The sequence below is a fragment of the Pristiophorus japonicus genome, chromosome 6 (genome assembly GCF_044704955.1).
Source record: "Pristiophorus japonicus isolate sPriJap1 chromosome 6, sPriJap1.hap1, whole genome shotgun sequence".
NCBI lineage: Eukaryota > Metazoa > Chordata > Chondrichthyes > Pristiophoridae > Pristiophorus > Pristiophorus japonicus.
The window spans coordinates 214,663,790-214,689,978 of record NC_091982.1 but is presented as its reverse complement, the minus strand read 5'-3'; the positions used below and the strand labels follow the sequence as shown (position 1 = coordinate 214,689,978).

Genomic DNA, 26,189 nt, shown 5'->3' with positions numbered 1-26,189 from the left:
ATTCGCTGCACTCCCTCAATAGCAAGAATGTCTTTGTAAGATACCAACTATTGTGCCATTGAGGTGGAAAAATATATAAAGATAATGGTTGGATTGAATGGATCCTTTTACAATATCTGTTGTTTCAATTTTCATGTATTCAAATACTATCGTGGACCAGCATAATAATGGGCATCGGTATCACGAGTAAGAAATCAGGATCATGGGCGTCACTGAAGTCTACATTTCATGCTGACCAATGGGCACTCATCAAAGCCATGGGAAAATATTCCTAATGCCTAAAGGGCTGCACTAGCTATGGTTTCTAATGGTGGTTTTAGATCATTGAAGTGCTGACGGCTCCCCATGTGTGGCTCTAATGCAGCATATGGCACTATTAAAAGTAAACTTAGCAGCTTCCATTCATAGTACACCACTTTTTTTTTGATCTCTAGATCGGTTATCAATACTCCAGGCACCCACAATGATCTTCCAAATGCAATAAGCCAGTTTATCACATTATTATGCTTGTGCATGGACATAAAATTACCTCACAATGCATGGTATACAGAATGGCTCACTATCTTTCAGAAATTCATGTCCCAGATTTATTGAAATCGAAGGGGTGAATTTTCACTTTTACTGCCAAGCAGGAAATGGGTGTTGGAAGATTGCCGATTATTTTACACCCCACCCGATTTTCACTTCATTTCCATTGAATTGAAATTCACCCCAAATAGTTTGTTAAAGGTAATTTCCTACAAGCCCATTGTAAGACGCCAGTTCAGAAAATGTCTTCTACATGTGCGTAGAATTACATACATAGAATTGTATAAAAATTACAACATGGAAACAGGTTGTTTGGCCTGACCAGTCCAGGCTGGTGTTTATCCTCCACATCATCAGTATTCCTAATCCCATGTGTTGGCCCCATATTACTCCCCTTTCCTTCAGCCATCTATTTAACCTATTCTGAAATGTTGACAGGGTCTCCGATTGTGGTCGTATATTCCATAGTCTCACAACACTCTGTATAAAAAAGGTTTTTCCTGCTCTCTGTCCTAAATCTCTTAAATTTAATTTTATATTCATGTCTTAACAGAAACAGTGGTGGGGAAATCTAATAGCGTTTAAAAGGCAATTGAAGGGAAGGCAAGGGAACAGGACTAAGTGGACTGCTGTTTTGGAGAGCCAGCAAAGGAGCATTGGGCCAAATTTTCTAATTCTGTGCTGTAAAATTCTATGATTCTATGGCCTGAACTATCTCGTTTCACAATAAAACTGAACTCAATCTTGCAACCACTGGAATGTGAAGCAAGCATTCTGTTGCATGACTGCTCTTCATCATCTCAAACAATTCTTTACACTAATAGCAATGATTCCAACCTCAGTATATGGGGTGTCCTGCATTCCACAGTCTTCCTTCATTGCTCCCTCTTCTTTCACATTGGGAGTAATTGTCTGAAAAGCTGGCCAGCCCATTGAGAACAAACCTAAGAGAATATGTTCTGTTAATTACATGTATATTTTTACCTTGGTGAACATATTAATAAATTTAAGAATTTCAAATAAGGAAAACTGAAGACTACATTGCAAAGAAATATTTTAATTTATAATTTCTATTTTGATTACTAATATTTAATCTACATTCTAACCATTCATCGTTTGCTATAACAAAACTCAAGTACACATTATATTCATCTCCAGTATTATTGTATTAACTTTGCAACAGAAACAGTTTATAATTAATGTATCATCATTTTATTCTTATTAACCGTTGGAGCATCAGTGAATTACAGTCCAAAAAATTCAAAGATGGCTCAAAATATTGTACAGTCAATAAATTCAGAAAAGTAGCACATGAAAAAATTGTGACTGCTTCAGCTCAGTGTACGGAATATGATTTGACATTATGACACTGACTATTATCGACCATAACATGCTCAATATTTGTGCCAGGGAAGTCAGCTCTCCTCAATATCTGAGTCCTCACAAATGCAACTATACTTCTTTGATGATTTGTTGTTCTTTCTGAAGAACCATATCCTCAGAGTTGCTGTTTTATATTGAGATCTGGTGCACCTGACTTCTGAAGTATGGATCTCACAATAAACCAATGAAGAATGGGCACATCCATCTAAAAGAAGTCTTCAGTTGACAATTATTATCTAAGGATAATGGGGTCGATATTCATCTTGGGCAATAGTGCAAAATGGGCGATATCACATGTGACACCTGTTATATGACCGACTCAATACTGTTCCATTGATGATAGGATAGGGTATGGGATTGTGTGCTTGCAACTTCCCCCACAGTGAATCTCCTGACTTTAACCACGCTACAGGGTCAGATTGTTCTTCACAAGTGGGAAAGCAAATCAGTGACCAGTTTGACACATCTCTCAGCAGTTGGCTATAGAACAGGCCATTCTCCATGCTAGAGAACATAAGTGACATGAGGCAGCACAAGAAGGGGAGAATATAAAGTAAACTACAAATATAAACACTCATGTTAATAACAAACATTTTAGGTGCTTGTGATCTTAACAGTACCAATAATCGAGGTTAAAACCAGCAGCATTATTTAATTGCCAAATAAAAGCTGACAAGTTATCAAATTGATTTACTTTTTCAGATCACTAAAGGGAGTTATTTTCCTTGTTATATAGAAAAACTAATACACTGTAATGCACAGCAAGTTTCATTTGGAGGTGAAAGAGATTACTTTTTATTACTAGTTCATAAACAAAGCCACTGCTACTTTAGGGTGGTGTTTACAATACTGACTATGGGTCCATCTCCTTCTTACAAAAGCTAATAAAAGGGAAAATGAGTATGTAATATTCATATATGAGAGAAAAATAAAAAAAGTAATTTATTAATATTAATGAAGCTCATGAAATGAAAGAAAAGCAAACTAGTTGACATAAAATTTTAGCGTACAGTTGCTAAAGCTGTAAAGTATAAATTAGTGCTTGGATCTGTTTAAACATATTAGCAAGAAGTAATCATCAAAGACAGTAAAGCACTACAGTGTTAATGATATATGCATGGAATTGCCCTTGCACACATCACAAAGCATTGTTAGACCACTCACTTCTTCCTTCATGTGATGTTAGTAATTGGTTACTGTCAGGGTTATGTGATTCCTCAGAGAAGGTGGTTGATAAACGAGTCACTTCTGTTTTCCAATAACCTATAGCAAGGCAGTATTGTAATAATATGACACTACTCTTAGAGAAACACATGATTTTAAAGGCTGTAAATACATTAAATAGATCCTGAAGTTTTGACAAGAGAAACCTACACAAGATTTGCACCTTATTAATAATACCATTAATTTGGACAGTTGTAATTTCATAAGGGGCAAGGAATTCAACCTCAGTTCATCCAGTTTTGGGACATAAAACAAGGGGAAAGCTTACCAAAATCAGGGCAGGATCTCCCATGCCTGACAGAGGCCACCATATTGGATCGGCATTAATTGTCCCGGACACCCACCCAAAAGTAACAGGGGCTTAATCAGAATATTTAAATAAGGTTCCTGTGCCTGCTTTAGCACTCTTCTGAGATGTTGGTTTGTGGCAGTGCCTGATTCACCCATTCTTCAGCTCATCCAGCAGATCATGTTTGGGAAAGCAAGCTGCAGCAAAGGCTCCTCACCTCCATCAAGGTAAGTCTTTATAGGCTGGTCATGTGCTTTTGGGCCATTTTTCCAACTATGTTGGCTGTGTTTTCATGTTGATAAGTCTTGGAGAACGAGTTTGGGGAGGTTCTGCAGTCTTCATAAAGATCGCCTTTAACTCAATCTGAGAAGATGCTGCTTGGTCTGCTTTTAGGGCTGGAACATGAAGAGGAGGAGCAGCAGTAGCAGGGAAAGCAGCACAGGCCAGTAGAAGCTGCTGGAAGAGGGTGAAGGAGGGGAGGCCGCAGGAGGCCTTCCACAATGCATGCCTTCAGAAACCGCAAATCTTGCACTGAATCTGACAGAGGAGCAGTGTGTCAGGCTGCAGCAGGGTGGCAGTGACTTAGATTTGTCATTTATTACAACACCAATTGCAGCCCAGCACCAGCGCATGCACAGAACTGCCTGTGGCTGTTAAGGTCAATTCTGTACTCATATGTTATGCCTCTGGATCGTTTCAACATGCAACAGAGGACACAGACTGTATAGATCAGTTCCATCTGGCTAAGCAACATTTCATCACTTCCACATGGAAGCTGCCAAGCAAGAAGAAAGCGCTCTGAGCAAATTGCCCATATTTCTGGATTTCCTCAAATTCAGCGGATCATAGACTGCACCCAGCAATGTACTACAACAGGAAAAGTTTCCCATTTTTTTTTTTAAACGTGCAACTCGTGCGTGACTACAGGCAGCGAATTATGCGGTTCTGTGCCTGGTTTCCTGGCAGTAGTTATAATTCATTCATCCCGTGTCAGTCCTCAACTCTCCCCACTCTTCCACCCAGACCATCGGGTAACAGGCTGGCTGCTGGGGGGATAAGGGATATCCTTTGACACCTTCATGGGTGTTGCACTTGCATTACTAGGACTAGTGAGACCAACAGCAGTCCAAAAAAAAGTTTATGACACCAAGATACTTCATTACTCTTTAATTGACAATTGCTTATATTGAGAACTAAAAAGCACCCTTCGTGCTTGTTTGCCTATTCCAGTGGTCATCCTAGGTGGTTTCCTTGTGGCTACATTAAGGGAAATGGAAGGTTGCGGATCATCCACAGAGGGCCCTTGCAAAGGCAATCTCGAGGAGCTCTGGCCATTGAGGATCTGACGGTTGATTGAACTCCGTTTCGGCCGGGGCTGTCTGCCACCAAAAGGGCACTGGTTGAGAGGCTGCCAGTCGAGCAGATATGCTTTCATCCTGAGAGAGGAGCGCAGATGCCTTAGCTATGGAGCCAATACAACTGTCATGGGTTTACATTTCAGCATTCCCACTGCACTGCACGAGAACAGAGTGCAGGAGTGATGTGTTGCTCTCAAACCACCAATCCAAGCTCCCCTTCAAGCTTTGAAAGTCAGAGGAGAAGTTGAAAGAAAGACTTGGATTTATATAGTGCCTTTCACGAGCACTGGACGCCTCAAAGCGTTTATAGTCAATGAAGTACTTTTACAGTGCAGTCACTATTGTAATGTCATCATCATCACCATCATAGGCAGTCCCTCGGGGTCAAGGTTGACTTGCTTCCACACTAAAAATTAGTACTCAGGTGACTGATTAACTCATTTTAAATGGTAGAAGATGCCTGTGCGTGAATTCTTTTAACATGGGGTGCCCGTTGCACACCAGCCACCACACGGGCTTAACGGAGCAAGATCTTGGTTCAGTGGCAAGGGGGTCCAAGACGATTGGAGACCAGGCTCTGCCGCATGTACCAATACATACACATTAAGTCACACATACTCCTACTGTCCTCCTTCCCGCAGGACCTCAGTTAGAGGAGCAGTTTGGAGCAGGAGGCTGGAGCTGCGGGCAAATCAAATAAAGCCCGACTTCATGGGACAGTCAGAGGAGCAGTTTAGACATATTACTGTGGCCTTTCTCCTGTCCACTTGTACAGGATAAATCTTCCAGTGCACACCCCTCTACCTGACCCTCTAACATGCATGTGATGACAGTATCTGATGTTGTAATGTAGGAAACTGGCAGCCAATTTGCACACAAGCAAGTTCCCACAAACAACAATGTGATAATGATCAGATAATCTGTTTTTTTGATATGTTGATTGAGGGATAAATATTGGCCAGGGCACCGGGAATAACTCCCTTGCTCTTCTTCAAAATAGTGTCATGGGATCTTTTAGGTCCACTTGAGAGAGCAGACAGGGCCTCAGTTTAACATCTCACCCGAAAGACTGCACTGGAGTGTCAGCCAAATTTTTTGTGCTCTGGAGTGGGACTTGAACCCACGATCTTCTCACTCAGAGGCAAGTGTGCTACCAACTGAGCCATAGCTGACACTTGAATCAAGATGACAGCAGTCTGAGCTCCTATCGAAGCTGTCAGAGATGTCATCAGAGACTCCATCACTGTGGACCCCAATGCAGTTTTCATAGAGCTGACCCTTTGCTCCATGCTTGACTGTATAATTTGATGCTGTACATAAAAACTCCATACAAGTTGGTGCTGGACTCTTCAATGATCTCTGGCATTGTGCACAAGGTTGCTGGCAGGCATGCCAGTTCACTTAAAAGTTCCTGGTGTACAGTCATCAGTCTACTTCTGTTGACACAGCCATCAAAGCCTACATCTATGCCCACTGCAGCAGGGCTAGGAGGCGAGCTCGTTCTCCAACGAGCTGGTTCCTTCACCGTCCTATTACTGTGGCCTTTCTCCTGTCCACTTGTACAGGGTAAATCTCCCAGTGCACACCCCTCTACCTGACCCTCTAACATGCATGTGGTGACAGTGTCTGAGCTAGTGCGTGCAAGTTAAAATCAAGTGCTGCTTCATCTTCTGGCGGGCTGTCCTATGGGCCTTAATCAATTTCTCCCACTTGAACTCATACTTTTCACAAAATCTGATGGTAATTGCTTCTACTATTTTACATCAATTAGTTTTAAGAAAGGTCATCTTAAATTCATGATATTAATCTTCCTACTCATTATCAATATTATGTTGCTCACTCCTCAGCAAAAACTCAGGACCAGCTCCTAAGACTTCACCTATGGTCCCCTTTGTCACCCATTAAGAGTATAACACTAGCCCAGGTTATCCACCAAGTATTCTTCCTTCCGTATCTCTGGGAACTGCTTAGCCTCCACTGAGCAAATATCTTCTAATAACCACGTTAAGTAGGAATTCACCATCTGGACAGGTACAACTAATCCTATGTTTATAAACAGTTGTACTTTAACTTTTTTTAAGTTACAATATCTAATATTTCCAATGTTATACACTTTTTGATTTGCAAACTTGTTTTAATTTTTATTTACTCGCTTACCTCTTCTTTTCAGGTACTCTGATATAAGAGCAGCTATATGGATATAGCACATTGCAGCCTGCAACATCAGAAAATATAAATCAGAACCACAAATGTTATTTAAAAGAAATACTTATTACGGTATTTAATTGAAACTAGACCATCTTTCTTACACGCCAGAATATTACAATATGAAAAACGTTATTAGGGCAGAAATTGGTATGTGTTGCACCTGTTTTTGGCGTAAAACTGGCATAAAGCATACAGATTGAGCAGTTGGACAACCTGCGCCCAATCTGTACAGGTTTTGGTCATACTGCTAAATTCATGGGGTCCATTTTTTAAGTGTCACAGGTGAATGCCTAAAACAGGCATTAGGTCCCTTTAATTTGTTAATTAATGGTTCAACACATGAAGAACCCCTTGGTGGAACTGCTCAGTGAAGAAAGGGGTAGGCGTCTGCTCAGGATTCTTCAGCAGCCCCATGGCCGCCAACGGCCATCCCAGGGAATTGCCCTGAGTATGTTGATGAGGCTCAAAGACCAATGTACACTGATATTCAGGCGTCTTGGTTTGCGGGCCCGAGTTTGGGCCCAACTTATTTCTGACCCATTCTCTTTCCCTCATTACGTCAACAGCAGGAATCAGGTATGATTATTGCCTTGACTAAGAAGTTAATGCACCCCTATCCCCGCTGTTTCTTGCAACAGAGTGCTAAAGTCTTTCATGTATGTAGATGAAGTTACATCTATTTGTTGCTGCAAGCATCCTTAATTTTCTTTTGAGCTTGAAAACAAAAACACTCCCAATGATTTTGGGAATGAAATTAGAAGCATTATTATACTTGGGTGTAAGTCTGGTACTGTAGCAACTGCTACATTTATAGTAACATGAGTCATGTTGTGAGGAAGTAGAAATTTGGTCAATACCATTATGCTTAGCAAACCACCAACATAGTAATCACTCAGGTCTGTGCTGTAACCATGACATCTCTTGTGGGAAAAGCCTGGTCTAATGTTTGTTTTGTTTTGTTTTATTTTTTTATATACACACTTCTTTATTCCACTATTTTCCCAAAGTCTTGATTGGTGAATATAATGCAGTATTTATTTTGGCAGAAACAGGAATAAATGCCTTAACAAACAAAATAATGTAAATTACCTCTGACACATCTCCATTTCGGATATGAATCTTTGCCATGCTCTCAAGCCAAGTCATTCGTAGTTCAGGAGTACTGGCATACGAGTTTGCTAGGCTGTACTGGAGGTCAATCAGCATTTCTGGATCCTTCTCATGCTCTTTCATCTGAGCTGTGGCCATCAACACTGTTCTTATTCGTTTAGTCAAGTCTTTCACTTCCACAGGAAACAAGGTGTTCTATAGGACATGAACCAAAGGAAAAGTTACTTTGCAGTCACATATTACAAGTATTTAGCTATTAAAATCTTATTCATATCAGGCATACTCAAATCCCACATTTACAATAAAACTAGCGTTGCTGCATCACACCAATGGAAAAGTTGGAACACTTGTTCTTAATTCCACACATGTCAAGGTCCAATTGTAGAATTAAAGTAGGCACTGAACAGACTATAGAAACCCAAGAAATATGGAGGATGTGTTAAATGAACAAAATATGTATTAATAAAATTCAGCCTATCATAAAAGTGATGTTATGTGGATTTAACATTACTGTCAATCACTATTGAAGACAAAAACCAATGAATTGGGGGCAGTAGCTGTATAATTCATAAGAGTACAAACACAGTTACAATAGGAGTGTAATAACTTTACATGGCTGGGACTGTGTCCCTCCCCCTCACTGTTGTCTCTGATCATATTTCTGCACATTTTATACACAGAATGAGCATTCAATATCTTGTTTTCAAATAGAAGTTAAAATGACTTTTCTAAACTCTGCTTACTTTCATGGGTTGATCTCCGTTTGCAAAATTGTTAATTATCGCCAGTGATTGCTGAAATCGAGTGCCTCCCATCCCCACATCTGCTATCAGTTGACTTACGGCTTTGATAAGCTGCAAAGGAGAGAAAAAGTATAAATGAACATTTCCCTGCACAGTGACATGGTAATATATTAGGCCATAATAATATAAAATATTCATTTTTCTTTTTAATATATTAATTAATTTAAGAATTAAACCATCATGATTTTTTGATACCACCCTTAACAAACATCCTGAACATGTCTGATTTCAAGTTCCCCCTCACTCTCTCCCTGCCCTCCACTGGACTTTGCAAGTAGCTGCTTTAAAGATTGAGACAAAAGGAGAACAGAAGATCAGATGGAATTCTCAGCAGTAATGTGTATTTTTACTGAATTTTAGGCACATTATTTAGTTTTAATTATTTAGTTTGACAAACTGTTCCAGTTTTGAACAATATAATTGTTTTACATCACCAAATGCCATCTTTATGAAGTAAGGACAACTAATATTGAATTATTGACAAAAGTTAAAATAGTTTCAGTTAGAACTATTGTTCATTAAGCAAAAGGTTTTATCTTCTGCCGACGAAAATGTGAATGGGAGGATAATCAAGACCACCCAGTGAATTAAAAGGGAAGGATCTGATCGATGGACATCATAAATATGTGAGTAAAAGAAGTTTATGTTTGTCATCTGAAGCCAGAATTTGGATTACTGGCTAAAATTAATTGAAACATATGTAGTAGTGGTTGTTATACATAATACCTTATTTGCAAAAACAAGTGCGTGTAGCCCAATGGCCTCCAACAGTGACGCCATCTAGTGGCTAGTGATCACAAAAGTACATACATGACAATACGCCCCTCTGAGATATTAACACAATCTTTTACAAATTGAGATGGTCCGGTGTTTTACGCTCCCGGGTTGACTGTCTCTGTTCAACTCCAGCCTTGGGTGAGTGTTCAGAGTCTGTTGTAACTGGTGGCTGGACAGCTGATCTGGTGGGGGTGGCAATGGCCATGTCAGGGATTGAAAGTACATTTTCATTGAACATGTCAGTGATTGAAAGTCTCAATTCATTGAAGACCATTGAGTCCTCTGATGACTGGGGGTAGGTTGGTTGGTCGTCGATTGTCTCTTGCTTCGACTGTTCTGGTTCGTCTGTGTGCCGCAGCATCGTCTGATCCATATGTTTCCTGCATGTTTGCCTATTTTTGAGCTTGCCAATAAATACTCTGTTGTCCTCCTTGGCCATGACAGTACCAGCGATCCACTTGGGACCCTGACCATAATTCAGAACATATACAGGATCATTTACAGAAATATCACGTGACACAGCTGCGCGATCGTGATACCCTTGCTGACTTTGTCTTTTGTATTCAACATGATTATCGAAGTCAGGGTGTACAAGAGATAGCTTGGTCTTAAGACTTCTCTTCATCATTAGTTCAGCAGGCGTGACCCTGGTAAGCGTGTGTGGTCTTGTCCTGTAACTAAGCAGTATGCATGATAGACGGGTCTGCAGTGACCCTTAGGTTACTCACTTCATACTCTGCTTTATGATTTGGACAGCACGTTCTGCTTGCCCATTGGATGGAGGTTTGAACGGTGCTGACCTTACATGTTTAATACCATTGAGTTTCATGAACTCTTGAAACTCCTGACTGGTGAAGCATGATCCGTTGTCACTAACAATGATGTCAGGTAGACAATGTGTCGCGGACATAACACTGAGATTCTCAAATGGTAACTGTGGATGTGCTGGAGGACATAATTATACACTCTATCCACTTGAATATGCATCCACCACAACTAAAAACATCTTCTCCAGGAAGGGACCTGCAAAGTCTATGTGGATCCTGGACCATGGTTTCGACGGCCACGACCACAGACTCAGCGGCGATTCTGCTGGTACTTTGCTGAGCTGCATGCAAGTGTTGCACTGATGCACACATGATTCCAGCTCAGAGTCAATTCCCGGCCACCATACATGAGACCTGGCGATGACTTTCATCATGACAATGCTGGGATGTGTGCTATGTAGCTCACGTACAAATTTCTCTCTCCCTTTCTTGGGCATAACAACATGATTACCCCACAGTATACAATCCGACTGAATAGACAGTTCGACTTTGCGACAAATGTAAGGTTTGGGCTCCTCACACATTTGCTTGGGTATGGCAACTCTTCACCATCGATAAAATCGGGTCCTGGCCGGTCCAGGTCTTAAGTTGTTGAGCTGTGACAGTGGTTCCTTCACTCTCAAAACATCCATAACTAACAATAGGTTCGCCGGTTGTGGCGTTTCCACTTAGGCAACAGCAGACGGCTCAAAGCATCGACACAATTCTCGGTGCCAGGTCTATGGCGAATGATATAATCATAAGCAGATAATGTCAGCGCCCACCTCTGGATGTGGGATGAAGCATTGGTATTGATACCTTTATTTTCAGAGAACAGTGAAATGAGCAGCTTGTGATCTGTCTCCAGTTCAAACCGAAGACCAAACAGGTACTGATGCATCTTTTTAATCCCATACACACAGGCTAGTGCTTCTTTCTCTACCATGCTGTAGGCTCTTTCCGCTTTAGACACATTTTTTGAAGCATACGCGACTGGTTGAAGTTTACCCGACTCATTAGTTTGTTGGAGTATGCAACCAATTCCATATGACGAAGCATCACAGGCCGTTACTAAACATTACATGGGTCATAATGTACCAGCAGCTTAGAGCAAAGCAGATTAGTGGTGTTCAATTTAGTTAGGAAGTTACCGAAGTAGTTGAGTAGACCAGGAACGAATGCAGCTCCATCACATTCTGCGGCTTGGGTGCATTCTTGATGGCCTTGGTTTTCACGACCGTGGGCCTGATACTATCAGCAGCAATTTTCCTCTCCAGGAATTCAACCTTGGTGCCATGAAGACGCACTTCGAGCATTTCGGTCTGAGTCCCACTTTGTCCAGACGATGTAGAACCTCTTCCAGATTGTTCAGATGTTTCTCGGAGTTACAACCTGTGATCAGGATGTCATCTTGGAACACGACGGTTCTGGGAAAGGACTTCAGTAGACTCTCCATGTTCTTCTAAAATATTGCTGCAGCCGAGTGAATTCCAAAAGGGCACCTGTGATAAATAAACAGTCCTTTATGCGTGTTAATGCACGTAAGTCTCTTCGATGTCTCGACCAGCTTCTGTGTCATGTAGGCCGACGTCAAATCCAGTTTGGTGAACGACTTCCCCCCGGCTAGCATTGCAAACAAGTATCAGCCTTCGGTAACAGGTACTGATCCTGTTTCGAAACCCTGTTGATCGTAGCCTTGTAGTCTCCACAGATTCTGACTGTGCCATCACAGGAACAATGGGACTGGCCGATTCATTAAATTCAACCGGTGATATGATCCCTTTATGCTGGAGTCTGTCCAGTTCGATTTCGACCTTCTCATCATATATGGAACTGCCCGAGCTTTATGATGGACGCGTCTTGCATCCGAGTCCACGTGGATCTGCACCTTGCCTCCTGTGAAGTTGCCGATGCCTGGTTTGAACAGCGAGGGGAACTTGCTCAGTACTTGGGCACATGTATCTTTCTCCGACGACAACGCCTTGATGTCGTTCCAGTCGCATCTGATTTTTTTCAAACCAGTTCCTGCCGAACAGCGTTGGGTCATTGCCTGGGACAATCCATCGCGGTAACTCGTGAACCGAACCGTCATACAACACTTTAATTGTGGCACAGCCAATCACCGTTATGAGTTCTTTGGTGTACGTGCGCAACTTGGCATTGACTGGACTCAGCCTGGGCCTCACAGCCTTAGTATCCCACAGCTTGTCGAATGCCCTCTGGCTCATTATTGATTGACTCGCCCCCGTGTCCAGTTCCATCGATACTGGCACCCCATTAAATTTCACGTTGGTCATTATCGGTTTGTTCTTAGTTAGGAACGAGTACCATCCATACACTTCCTCCTCTGGTATCTCGGATTGCGTATCCGGATCTGCGCTAGTCTGACACATCCTCCATGTGGTGTGTCGCAGCTCGCTTGCTTATCTGCGGACACTTGCGCTGGAGATGCCCCACTCTCAGACAGCCTTTGCAAATATATTGCTTAAATCGGCACTGCTGATGCCGGTGATTTCCCCCACAATGCCAACACGGAGAGATCGGATGCATTTACCCCTGATAGACATTGGGCAGCCACAAGTTTCGCGTACGCAGTCGGGTAGGCCCTGCCATGTGCCACTCTGCCAAACGCCGAATCAATCATATTTACAGTACTTGCCGAGTTTCGATTTTTCACTGATACCTGCTTTAGACCTCTATCCGTCGTCGTGCATGACTGAGCGATCGTGATGGCCCTGTTCAAGTCCAATGTCTCCACCACCAGTAGTTTACGCAGGATCACCTTGTGGTTGATGCCGATTACAAAGAAGACCCGCAGCATGTCTGCCAACACAGCCCCGAACTTACACGGTCTCGTTAGATGTCTCAGGTCAGCGACGAATTCCGCCGCATTCTGGCCTCTGAGCGAACGTGCGTATAAAATCTGTATCTCGAGATGATGATGCCTTCATCTGGCTTAAGGTGGTCCTGTACCTGTGTACACAAGTCTTCATACTTCTTCTCCGTTGGACTCACAGGCAGGAGTAGATTCTTTATCAGACCATACATTTTTGGACTGCAAACCGTGAGGAACACCGTCTGGCGCCATTCTGCATCGCCGACCTCCTCCATTTTGTTGGCCATGAAGAACTGGCTCAAACGGCTCACAAAGTCTGCCCAATCTTCTCCTTCCACAAATCGCTCCAACAATCCAATTGTGCTCATTTTTGCACGCAAAGGCTCTTGTTGCCTCGTCGCCAAATGTTGTGTATGCAATAACTGTTAGGCTGAGTACTGTTTAACTCCAGAGGTAGAACCTTGGCTCTGCTTTATTAAGGCCCAATGTGACTAATATACAAAATGGCTGACCTTTTATACTTGCACGTGCGTGCAGCCCAATGGCCTCCAACAGTGCCGCCATCTAGTGGCTAGTGATCCCAAAAGTACATACATGACAGAGGTGGCCTGTAGTGGTCCCTTTAAATATCCCTGGTTAGGCCGCAAGTGGCCCTGGTTTTCCTGAACACAACTGGCTCAGCTTTGGCTGCATTCAGAGCAGCCCATTGTTACAATGGGAGCCTTGACCAGGCGTTCAGCCCCGTATTTGCACATGCAAAGGATTTAATGCCTTTTTCAGGTGCGGGCCTGGACACCTCTTTTGATGTCTATACTAACATAGCTGACGGTGCACTACTGGAACAGAATGTGCATCACTCACCATCTGCCATATTGGCCACTTTGGTGCCTGGTTTATGCCTGTAAATTTCAAAGCCATCACCTGTATAACACAAGAGGAAAGATTTCCTCTGTGCAGTATGTATAACTATGATCGCAGTATATAAGCACTCTAGTAATGACTCCATGAGGTAAGGTATTGCACTTGAACTGTTGTGACCTTAGTCCATTTATTGCAGATCCTGAATGAGATTACAGTAAGGTGAGCTCTCTTTTATACTCGGTTACATGCGGTGTGCAGGTGACCTCTAGGTCTCTACCAGTTGCACCATCTGGTGGTACAGGTATATTGTATACAGTGTAAAGATACATTCAATGGTCTTATGTAACTGTACATTGAGTGTACAGGGTATATATATGCACAGCATCATTCCCCCCTAAGTCTTGTGTCACTGGCCTTTGCACTGTGTGCTCTGGCCCTTGACTTGAGTGCCCAAAGCCCTTGCACTTTGTCTGTGCTTGGGGATGGCTCTCTCCCTGTGGACCCCCAAGTCCTTATTGCCACAACATTGGGAAATGGTCAATTGGAGATTGCAGTGGGGGTTTGAGTGGGTTCTGGGTGTGATCCATGCATGTCCATGACTACATACCCCCATTTCACCGCCCCCCCCACCCCACCCCCCTGCATACATAGACCGTGTGTAGCTCGACATCTGCATTTACATACATTTACAGAGAGTGGAAAAAAAAGGTAGGATTGGTTACATCACTGTTTCGGTCTTCAGAAGTGGAACGAGTACATATGACAGGTAAGGTACATATATGGTATTACGGTCTTGCCCCTGGGGTGTAGGTGCAGGTGGGTGAGGACACTAGTTCCAAAGTAACCGGACTGTGTCCAGGTTGTCTGATGGCGGCGCTGCGCCCCGTGCCAGCTGGTTAGGCTCGGATCGCTCCCCTGGCTGGGTCTCAGGGTCTTTGCCGTTGCCTAGTGGTGGGCAGAGCCACAGGAATGTGTGGCCTCCCTGTCCTCCTTTGAAGGATGCAGGGTCTCCCTGCTGCCCTTCAGCGGTAGTGGGAGCCTGGTCATCCCAGGTCCCGTTGGGAGGGCTGGAGGGTGCTGGCCTCTTGCTCATGGTGCTGGCCCTGATGGCCAGAGAGCTAGGGCCGATCTGGGGCAGGGTGCCAGTAGTGGTGCCTATGCCATCCACGGATCACTGGCCCTGCAGTGGGTATGCTCCCACTGTGTGTGGCCACACTCCCTGGGATATCACATTGGTCCCAGAGGCGCAGGCTACATGATCGAGTATCTCGCTGGACCTGGGTGCTTCAAACAGGAGGTTGCCCTTGGTTTTGTTGGCGTGCATATTGAACCCGGCATCTGACATTATTCCATCATTTACATTCATGATACATTGGCTCCGATCGCACTCAGGTACTAATTCATATTTGTCAATTACATCTTTTCTCTCAATTACATATTTTCCCTGTATATTACCGGCATCGCTGTACAATATTACATTTACATGCTTGGATTCATCAATTACATCTTTTCCACATATCCTACCAGCATCACGGTTCAACGGTACATTTATATACTTGCATTTGTTAATTACATCTCTCACATTAGTATCATTGGCATCGCTGAACAAAAAGTGGAACCGTCCCTTTAATTGTTCTGGGATGCCGGTCCCCTTTAAGAGGGCCTTGCAATCTTTACCCCAATCCAGTTTGCTGCTCGGCATCACGTGTTGCTCACTCAACGCTGCCCCTCGTGGTCTGGTCATGGCCATCTTGATTTCAGGCACTTCACCTCGTGGTGTGGGTGCCATCTTCTTTCTCTCCACGAGGTAGGCTGTGGTGATCATTTTCTCCCCAGGTTTTGCCACTGAAGTCAGGAATTTACCTTCTGCATCGATCTTATTCTTTCGGAATCCTGCCACGGCCCAGAAGGTGAGGGCTGGTCGTTCGGGTTGGATCATCTCGCCGTTGGGTAGTGCGGTCTGTGTCGTCGCTGTGCAGTCGAGCTGGACTGTAGGATTTTCAGGTGCTGCGATGGATCCAAATTTGGGGCCACATAGGACATCGATCGCCGGGGCCTGGAGGCTTTCCCAGCTCCAACAGATTTGGATTTGTTTCATCCATCTTCTTCCCAGCAGCGTTGGACCATCACCGGCAACGATCCACAAAGAAAGCTTGTGCATCGCGCCGCCGTAAGACACCTGGACATCCACGCTGCCAACATTGTCGTTTGTGTAAGTGAGCAGCTTCACCTGGATCGGGTGCATTTTGGGTTGTTCGATAGGATTGTTCCAGAGTTTCTCGAGGCCGCCTGGTTCATCAGCGATTGGCTTGGCCCTGTGTCGAGCTCCATCGAGACTGGAACACCATTGATTTCAACTTCTATTTTCAACGGGGAACTCTCAGTGGAGTAGGTAAATACTCCGTATACCTCTTCCTGGGGCTGAGCTGCCTCCTGGATTCTTTCTTTGTCTTCATCAGCGCTGGAGTCTGGGTGATCGGCCAACTCTTCAGCAACTCGGTGAGTAAAATTTATTTTACACATTCGCTGTAGATGGCCTTTAGTGTTACAGCCTTTGCAGGTAGAGTCTCTGTATCGGCATTGGTGGGCTCTGTGATTTCCTCCACAGCGCCAGCATGGGGCTGGCCGGTTAGTCCCCTGCGGCGGACTCAGGGTTGTGGGGCTCGGGGTCACAGTCTTGCCTCTGAAAGGCGCCATTCTGTTCACTGTACTTGCCGGGTTAGAGTCCTGGGGTTGTGTCATCATCCTTCTGGAATCACAGGCCGAGGCCATGAACGCTTGGCTCATGTTAATTGCCATCTGCAGGGTGACCGTGGTGTCCGCAGAGAGCAGCCTATAGAGGAGGCCTTCGTGGCCAATTCCAATAACAAAGATGTCCCTCAGTGCTTCGGTGAGGTGGTCGCTAAATTCACACGGTGCAGTCAATCATCTCAGGTCTGCAGCATATTTTGCGATTTCTTGGCCTTCGGGGTGTGTATAGAACCAGGGTCTGGCTGTGAGGATGTTCTCTTTCGACTTGAGCTGTTCCTGTATCAACATTACGAGCTCCGCGAACATTTTCGTTGTCAACTTCTCTGGGACTGGCAAATCCCTGCCAAGGCCATGAATGGTGGGCCCACAACTGCTGAGCAGGATGGCTCGCCGCTTATCAGCCAGCGAGGTCGGTGGTTCCCAGCCAGGTCGTTCGCGATGAAGTAGTGTTCTAGTCTTTCCACAAAGGCATCCCAATCTTCCCCATCAGAAAATTGTTGAAAGTTGCCAAGGCTAGCCATTTTTCAGGTGGAAATTCGTATTCTCGGCGCCAATTATTGTATCTGTAAGTACTCTAGTAATGACCCCACGAGTTAAGGTATTGCACTTGAACTATTGTGACCGTAGTCCATTTATTGCAGCTCCTGAATGAGATTACAGTAAGGTGGGCTCCCTTTTATACCTGGTTACCTGCGGTGTGCAGGTGACCTCTCGGTCTCCATCAGATGCATCTCTGGTGGTACAGGTATATTGTATACAGTGTAAAGATACATTCAATGGTCTTATTTAACTGTACATTGAGTGTACAGGGTATATACATAACAAAATTGTATGCCAATTTTGTGACACTTATGGCCCAAGTTTCCACATGATTCGCGCCTGATTTTTAGGAGCAACTGGTGGAGAACGGACTATTTTAGAAATCGCAATTCTCCACATTTTTTTTTCTGCAGTTCTAGTCAGGTAGAACAGTTCTAGTTTAGAACAGAATTTTTTCTTCAAAAGGGGGCGTGTCCGGCCACTGACGCCTGATTTGAAAGTTTCCACAGTGAAAATGTACTCCAAACTAAAGTAGAATGGCGCCAGTGAAGATTTTTGTAGAACTGAAAAAACCTGTTCTACACATTAAAAAATCAGGCGCGGGTTACAAATTAGGCGTCCAGAACGAGGTGGGGGGGAAGGGAACTCATTAAATTTGACAATAAATCCTTATTTATACTTCTACAAATATTATACAAATAAATCCAACCTGAATAAACATTTATAAGCCAAGAAAAGATTAAATAAACCATCTTCCTACCTGTGTGAAAGTGCTTCAGCCAGGGAGAATTCTGCAGCTGTTCGTGCTGCTGAGCGAGGGAGAGAGAGAGAGGGGAGGGAGGGAGAGAGAGAGGGGGAGGGAGGGAGAGAGAGAGAGGGGGAGGGAGGGAGAGAGAGAGAGAGGGGAGGGAGGGAGAGAGAGAGGGGGAGGGAGGGAGAGAGAGAGAGGGGGAGGGAGGGAGAGAGAGAGAGGGGGAGGGAGGGAGAGAGAGAGGGGGAGGGAGGGAGAGAGAGAGAGGGGAGGGGGGGTCGGGGGAGCGGGTGTCGGGTCGGGGGGAGGGAGCGGGTGTCGGGTCGGGGGGGGGGTGGGGGAGCGGGCCTCGGGTCGGGGCGGGGGGGGGAGAGCAGGTCTCGGGTCTCTGTCGGGGCGGGGGGGAGCGGGTCTCGGGTGTCGGGTCGGGTCGGGGGGGGGAGCGGGTGTCGGGTCGGGGCGGGGGGGGGAGCGGGTCTCGGGTGTCGGGTCGGGGCGGGGGAGGGGGGGGGAGCGGGTTGTCGGGTCTCGGTCGGGGCGGGGGGGAGCGGGTGTCGGGTCGGGGGGGAGAGCGGGTGTCGGGTCGGGGCGGGGGGGGGAGCGGGTCTCGGGTGTCGGGGCGGGGGGGGGAGCGGGTCTCGGGTGTCGGGGCGGGGGGGGGGAGCGGGTGTCGGGTCGGGTAGGGTCTGGTCGGGGGGGGGAGCAGGTGTCGGGTCTCGGTCGGGCGGGGAGCAGGAGCTGGCCGTGGGAGGAGCCTCATTCACGCAGCCCCAGTGAGGCCATTGGGCCAGGGCTAGGGGCTGCGTGCTTCGGGCCCCTCCCACACAGTTCGGCGTCTGGAGCTACTGCACTTGCGTGCCGACTGTAGCACGCATGTGCAGAGGTCCCGGCACTGTTTTCAGCGCAGGGACCTGGCTCCGCCCCCCCACAGCTCGTGCCGGCTGCGCCGAGTGCCACAGGACCTGTAAGTCGGTGGAGACTACCGAGGATTTTTTTAGGCTCCGTTTTAGGCGCGAAAAACGGGCGCCCAGCTCGGAGGGGCGCCCGTTTTTTTTCTTGTGGAAACTTGGGCCCTTAAAGTGCAGATGAAATCTCCCCTTAAGATGTCTGAACTCATTTTCTTGTTTTGTTGCTGAATTACAAAAGAAACTCCATGTGGAGTTATATATCACTGTTCTGCTTGTTGAAGATCTTAATCACCTGCTTTTCTAATGTACTAAGATTCCTGCAAATAGCACAAGGCATAAAATATAAGTTGATGTGTGATATGCTATTGGCTTAAAATCAGAACTGTATGAAATATTTTGAAACATTCTTCTAGTTTTAGACAGTCAGTTTGCAATTATTCTATTGACAGTTTGCATAGGGGACAACCTTGTAAAAATATTCAGCTTCTGTTTATAAAATGTCAGTAGTAACACTAACCTGGAGGTGACATCTGACTATTGACTTTCCTTTTGCAAATTCAAAGTTCTTCCTCATGAAAATGTAGAGCAAGGCACAAGCCTCGTTTTGGGTTGAGCTTGACCTGTGGTTACAGCATTTTAGGATTTCGTAGCAGAGTGAACCACAAAGCTCTACACGGCCTTGGAAGAAAGCTGAAGGGAACTGGTGAGAAGCAGAAGATATGAAACCTTTTAGTACTGCACAATCGACATCCAATAACATTATACATATTCAACATTAACTGGCAGCATCATAACCCATTTCAGCCATGCTTTAGGAATCAGAACAGCTCTGAAATTACACAAAATATGATCCGTAATGTGTGTTGTAATCACTGCAGTATTGTTATAAATTGGCTATAACTGGGGTCCTAGATTTGAAAAGTCCCAAGAAGAAATACTGCCATATAATCCAGTTAAAAAATTTTGTTTTAAAAAAAAAAGGGAATATGCACTTGGTCCACATAAACCAAAAATAGAAAATGCAGGAAATGCAGGTCAGGGAGCATCTGTGGACAGAACAGACAAGTTAATGTTTCAGATGTGGGCCTTTCATCAGAACCGGAAGAAATTACAGATGAACAAAATTAAAAAGGAACAGAACAATGGGACGTGAGAGGGGAAAAAAACACAAGCTCACATACAAGCAGCAGTGGAGCTGTGCTGGCGAGGTGGTCTGCACCAGTGATGCCAGCCTGCTCATTTTTCCACCAGGCTCTTGGGCATGTTTTTCATGCTTTCTTTTCTATTCCTTCTTGTAGTCTCGCCCCTCTCAATAAATTCGGGTTGTTACCTCCAGAAGGAAGTGGAGCATAAGCGCTTGGGCACGCAGTCCTGCAACGTCCGAGGGACTCTTCCCTCAATTAAAGGGAAGGGCCCATGCTGCCGACGCCGCAAAAGAAAAAAGCACCGACCTGGACCACCATAGAGCGGGGGTGCCACGTGATCAGCCCGACAGTCAAGCAGAGTAATGGGCTGAGCGATCACGGCCACGATCCCGCGAAGAAACCACATTTGGAGCAGCAACAAAAGGTAAATTTTTTTTGCACTTGACCACTTCGCCTTTAACCTTTGCCCCGGTAGCAGCTGACCGCCGAATAAGCGTCCCCTGAAGCTGTTGTTGTTATCGCCCGGTGCCGCTACAGGGGACAAAAGCCAATTTCAGGTCCGGGCGCTAACGGGGCGATGTGCACGGTGATAACATCAAGATCTCCGGGTGCAGGAGATCGGGGCGCAATGTCATATCGCTGCCGCTAGACTCCCGCAGGAGTCGTTGCTTGCGTTGCGCCCGGGTGGTAATGCATTTGTGTCCCTGGAAGCACTATCGGGAGGCACAAATGCAAATGAGTTTCTAGCCCAAAGAGTTGTTTTCTAAATAATATTGGAAGATCTCCTGTTAAATTACTCATGGAAAGTTGAGGATATACTGTTTTACAATTAAAGGAGTGCTGTGCACAAACTTTAAATGTATTAACAGGACCAATGATTTATAGTTACTGAATAAGTCAATAGTTTTTTTATCATATGGTATTCTTGGATTTTTGTTGTGATTTTCATGTTTGAATTCTACTATTCTGTCCCTTTTTCTACAGAGGCTAGAATCAGAACCTGGATAGGTTTCTTCACATATGAATGTAATTTTACCCCGTCATTTCCTAATGTCTGGAAGGTACAACAACATGGTAGGCAAGATCATCCAGGCTGGAAGCTGAAATCTACCAGCACCTGGGTTCTCAGACATTCGGAGCACATCAGTAGTCCTGGACTTTGATCGCACAGAGGACTGGGAGTGTGATTAAAATTATATGCAAATCAAAAGATGTAGTGCTGAAGTGGGACACAAAAATGTGTTGTGAATGCTATTGTACCATTTCTATATGATAAATTTATTCCCAATTACTATAGTGTCATGTATTCAACTGTCATTGTAATCTATGTATAAACTGACCAAAATTGTACACCGTGAGAACATTGACCACCAGGTGGTGAACTTGTGGGAGACACTCCTAACCTGGACTTTCAGGTATAAAAGGGGAAGCTCCACCCATCTTCTCCACTTCAGTCCTGGCTAATAAAGGACTGGTCACAGAGTGACCTTCTCTCAAGTATGGGCCTCGTGTGCATTTATACTATATAGTAAGGACATACCATTAGCGACGAGAAACTGGGATTTAAACCACGCGAGCATGGCCACGAGCAGCACAGACGAGAGGTACTGTGTTGGTGATGATTGGGACGATTTTATTGAGAGACTACAGCAAAGTTTCGTCACTAAGGAATAGTTGGGACAGGATTCGGCCGACAAATGCAGGGCTCATTTCCTGACGGTTTGTGCATCCAGAACGTACTCCCTGATGAAGGACCTTCAAGCACTAGAGAAGCCGGCGGACAAGACTTTTGAAGAGCTCAGTAAGTTGATCGGGGAACACCTTAAACTGGCGAGCAGCATGCACATGGCGAGACACCGGTTTTACATGCATCAGCAGAGAGAAGGGCAAAGTGTTCCAGACTTCGTGGCAGACCTCTGGCGACTGGCGAGCCTATGTAAGTTCCCAGATGCATGCAGAGTGGAGATGCTGCGAGACTTTTTTTATTGAGGGCATCGGACACGCTGGGGTTTTCAGGAAACTGATTGAGACCAAAGACTTGACCTTGGAAACGATGGCCCAGACATTTATCTCAGGGGAGGAAGAGACCAAAATGATGTTTGACAAAAATCTTGGATCAAATGCAGCAAATGGACAGGGAGTCAACATTGTTCATGCGGCACACAGTTCTCCAGGCAGACAGGGGCAATCGGACATGCCCGAGCATGTAGTCGAACCCAAAGGGGGAATTCAACAGAGACAATGGCTAGCTGAACATTGATTCATGCCATCGCAATGGACAATACGGCCACTAATGGGGCCATCAACACCTGTCAATGGTGCGTTTAAGTACAGTTACAGAGACAGTCAGAGACGATCGACTGGTAATGGACCTTTTGTTTCCAACCAAGGCTCATGTTGGAGGTGTGGAGGCAAACACACAGCCAGAGCTTGCAGGTATCAGCAATATACCTGCAGAAATTGCAACGTCAGCAGTCACTTGGTGTATATGTGCAGGAAGCCTGCAGCCATGTTGATGTACGAGGAGGATGGCCCCTACGGGGCCAAATGGACACTGGGGGAAATCGCTGGAAGCTGAAGTTCAGCGAGTTCATGTGGAGCACATATACAGTTCATACACCAGGACGCCACCGAAAATGATAAAAGTGCTCCTCAATGGCATCCCAGTATCAATGGAGTGAGACACAGGGGCCAGCCAGTCCTTGATGAGTATCAAACAGTTCGACAAGTTGTGGGCGTCCAAGGCCAGGAGGCCAAAATTATTGCCGATTGACGCACAGCTACAGACATATACAAAGGAGATCATTCCGGTGCTGGGCAGCGCCACGGTAGTCGTGACCCACAAAGATTCGGAGAACAGGTTGCCACTCTGGATTGTTCCGGGAGACACTCCCGCACTACTGGGAAGGAGTTGGCTTGCTGTCATGAACTGGAAATGGGCGACGTTAATGCAATTTCTTCTGTGGAGCGAATATCATGTTCACAGGTCTTGGACAAATTTGACTCACTATTTCAAGCCGGCATTGGCACTTTCATGGGGACCAAGGTAGTGATTCACATAAACCCAGACGCTAGGCCAGTACCCCACAAGGCCAGAGCGGTGCCGTACGTGATGTGGGAAAAGATAGAAGGCGAATTGGACTGCCTGCTGAGGGAAGGCATCATCTCGCCAGTCGAATTCAGTGACAGGGCGAGCCCGATTGTGCCGGTGCTCAAGGCGGATGGGTCGGTCAGGATATGTGGTGATTACAAGGCCACCATCAATCAGGTGTCACTCCAAGACCAGTACCCGCTACCGAGAGCGGAGGACCTCTTTGTGACGCTATCCGGTGCCAAACTTTTTTCAAAATTGGACCTGACCTCAGCTTACATGACCCAGGAGCTAGTGAGTGAGCCGGAGAAGCTGACCACCATCACGACACACAAGGGGTTGTTTGAGTACAACAGATGTCCATTCGGGATTCACTCGGCCGCCGCGATTTTTCAACGAAACATGGAAAGTCTCCTCAAGTCGATTCCAAGGACGGTGGTTTTTCAAGACGACATCCTCAACACGGGTTGCGATACTGAAGAACACCTCCACAACTTGGATGAGGGGCTACGCAGACCGGACCGGGTAGGTCTGCGACTGAAAAAGGCGAAGTGCGTCTTCCTAGCTCTAGAGGTAGAATTCCTGGGGATGAGGGTAGCAGCAGACGGGATCAGACCTACTGCGTCCAAAATGGAAGCGATCCAGAGAGCACCCAGACTCCGTAACACGACGGAGCTGCGTTCGCTCCTGGGGCTCCTGAACTATTTTGGTAACTTTCTTCCCAAATTGAGTACGATGTTAGAGCCGCTACACATGCTCCTATGCAAAGGTCGCGATTGGGTCTGGGGGAACAGCCAGGAAAGGGCTTTTGATAGAGCACTCAATTTGTTATGCTCCAACAATCTGTTAACGCTATATGACCCATATAAGAAATTTATTTTAACGTGCAATGCGTCGTCCTATGGGGTCGGGTGTGTGTTGTAGCATGTTAATGCCAAGGGTCAGTTACAGCCGGTAGCTTATGCCTCCAGAAGTCTGTCCCAGGCAGAAAGGGGCTTTGGGATGGTAGAAAAGGAAGCGCTTGCATGTGTATATGCAGTAAAAAAAAATGCACCAGTACCTGTTTGACAGGAAATTTGAGCTCGAGACAGATCACAAACCCCTAACATCTCTTTTGGCTGACAACAAGGCCATAAATGCAAGTGCGTCGGCCCGCATACAGAGGTGGGCACTCATGTTAGCCGCCTATGACTATACAATTCGGCACAGACCGGGCACTGAAAATTGTGCCGATGCACTCAGCAGGCTCCCACTAGCCACCACTGAGGGGGCAACCCAGCATGCTGCTGAGATGGTCATGGCTGTTGAAGCTTTCGAAAGTGAAGGCTCACCCATGACAGCCCGTCAGATCAAAATCTGGACAAATAGAGACCCTCTACTGTCTTTAGTCAAGAAATGTGTCCTTAATGGGGACTTGGCAGCTACGTATGGGGCATGCCCTGAGGAATTTAAACCATTTCACAGGCGCAAGGATGAACTCTCGATTCAGGCCGATTGCCTGCTATGGGGAAACCGAGTAGTCATGCCCCAGATGGGCAGAGAGGCATTCATCTGAGAACTCCACAATGAGCACCCGGGCATTGTCATGATGAAGGCAATTACCAGTCACACGTTTGGTGGCCAGGGATAGATGCAGACCTGGAACTTTGTGTTCGCAGGTGCAACACGTGTGCCGAGCTGGGCAATGCGCCCAGGGAAGCCCCCCCTTAGTCCCTCGCTCACAGGGGTTCCACCTGCAGAGCTGCTAATGAAAAGGACGCTCAAAACCAGGTTATCCCTCATACATCCCACCATGAAAGAAATTGTTGAGAGCAGGCGCCGGTCGCAATGTGACTACCATGACGGGAATGCGAGGGCGCGATGTATTGATGTCAATGACCCTGTCTTTGTCCTCAACTACGCTGCAGGGCCCAAATGGCTCCCAGGCACTGTGATTGCCAAAGAGGGGAATAGGATTCTGGTAGTTAAACTTACCAATGGACAAATGTGCCGCAAACACGTGGATCAAACAAAAAAGAGGTTCAGCAACCCCATAGAAGAAGCAGAGGAAGAATACGATGTAGAGTTCACTCCACCACAGGTGACCGAACACCGGAACCAAGTGAAGGAGAGCCCAGTCACTGTGGGCAGTCCGGACAGGCCTGAGGCACCACAAACAGCAGACATTAAGGCCAACAACCGGAGCCCCAACTCAGGCGCTCTACAAGGGAGCGTAAACCACCAGACAGACTTAACCTGTGATCCCAATAAGACTTTGGGGGGGAGGTGATGTCATGTATTCAATTATCATTGTAATCCATGTATAAACTGACCTAAGTTGTACACCGTGAGAACACTGACCACTAGGTGGTGAACTTGAGGGAGACACTCCTAACCTGGACTTTCAGGTATAAAAGGGGAAGCTCCACCCATCTTCTCCACTTCAGTGCTGGCTAATAAAGGACTGGTCACAGAGTGACCTTCTCTTAAGTATGGGCCTCATGTGCATTTATACTGTATAGTAAGGACATATCATATAGTATCAGAAATTTTGATAAATATGTATGATTTTCCCATCAGATGCACACAGTAATGCGGGAATATTCTGGTATTCAACACTATCTGCACCTTGGAAATAAATAGCCGCTGAGCTGCAAATACATGTTTCAGAGCAACTGATGACTGATTGACTTGTAGGAACAGCAAGTAGGTGTCAAAGACTCTCTTCATCGTGGAATTCTGTCCATCATCCTGTTGCAGTTGTTTCTGTAAAGTCAGATAAGAAACAAACTAATTGACGTGTATTAATTGCAAACACAATTTCTGCAGACTATAATTACA

At 45.6% G+C, this 26,189-nt stretch overlaps 1 protein-coding gene across 1 annotated transcript in view; it reads right to left on the bottom strand.

The window, feature by feature from the left end:
- The window catches only part of dock10 (dedicator of cytokinesis 10), a 316,489-nt gene that overhangs the window by 45,026 nt on the left and 245,274 nt on the right, over positions 1–26,189 (bottom strand). The window contains exons 41-47 of the mRNA XM_070883587.1: positions 25,977–26,114; positions 19,651–19,833; positions 8,844–8,954; positions 8,080–8,295; positions 6,940–6,997; positions 3,076–3,174; positions 1,366–1,472 (exon numbers count right to left, since the gene is read on the bottom strand). Coding sequence (XP_070739688.1) covers positions 1,366–1,472; positions 3,076–3,174; positions 6,940–6,997; positions 8,080–8,295; positions 8,844–8,954; positions 19,651–19,833; positions 25,977–26,114 — 912 coding nt within the window. The remainder of the gene's footprint in view (positions 1–1,365; positions 1,473–3,075; positions 3,175–6,939; positions 6,998–8,079; positions 8,296–8,843; positions 8,955–19,650; positions 19,834–25,976; positions 26,115–26,189) is intronic.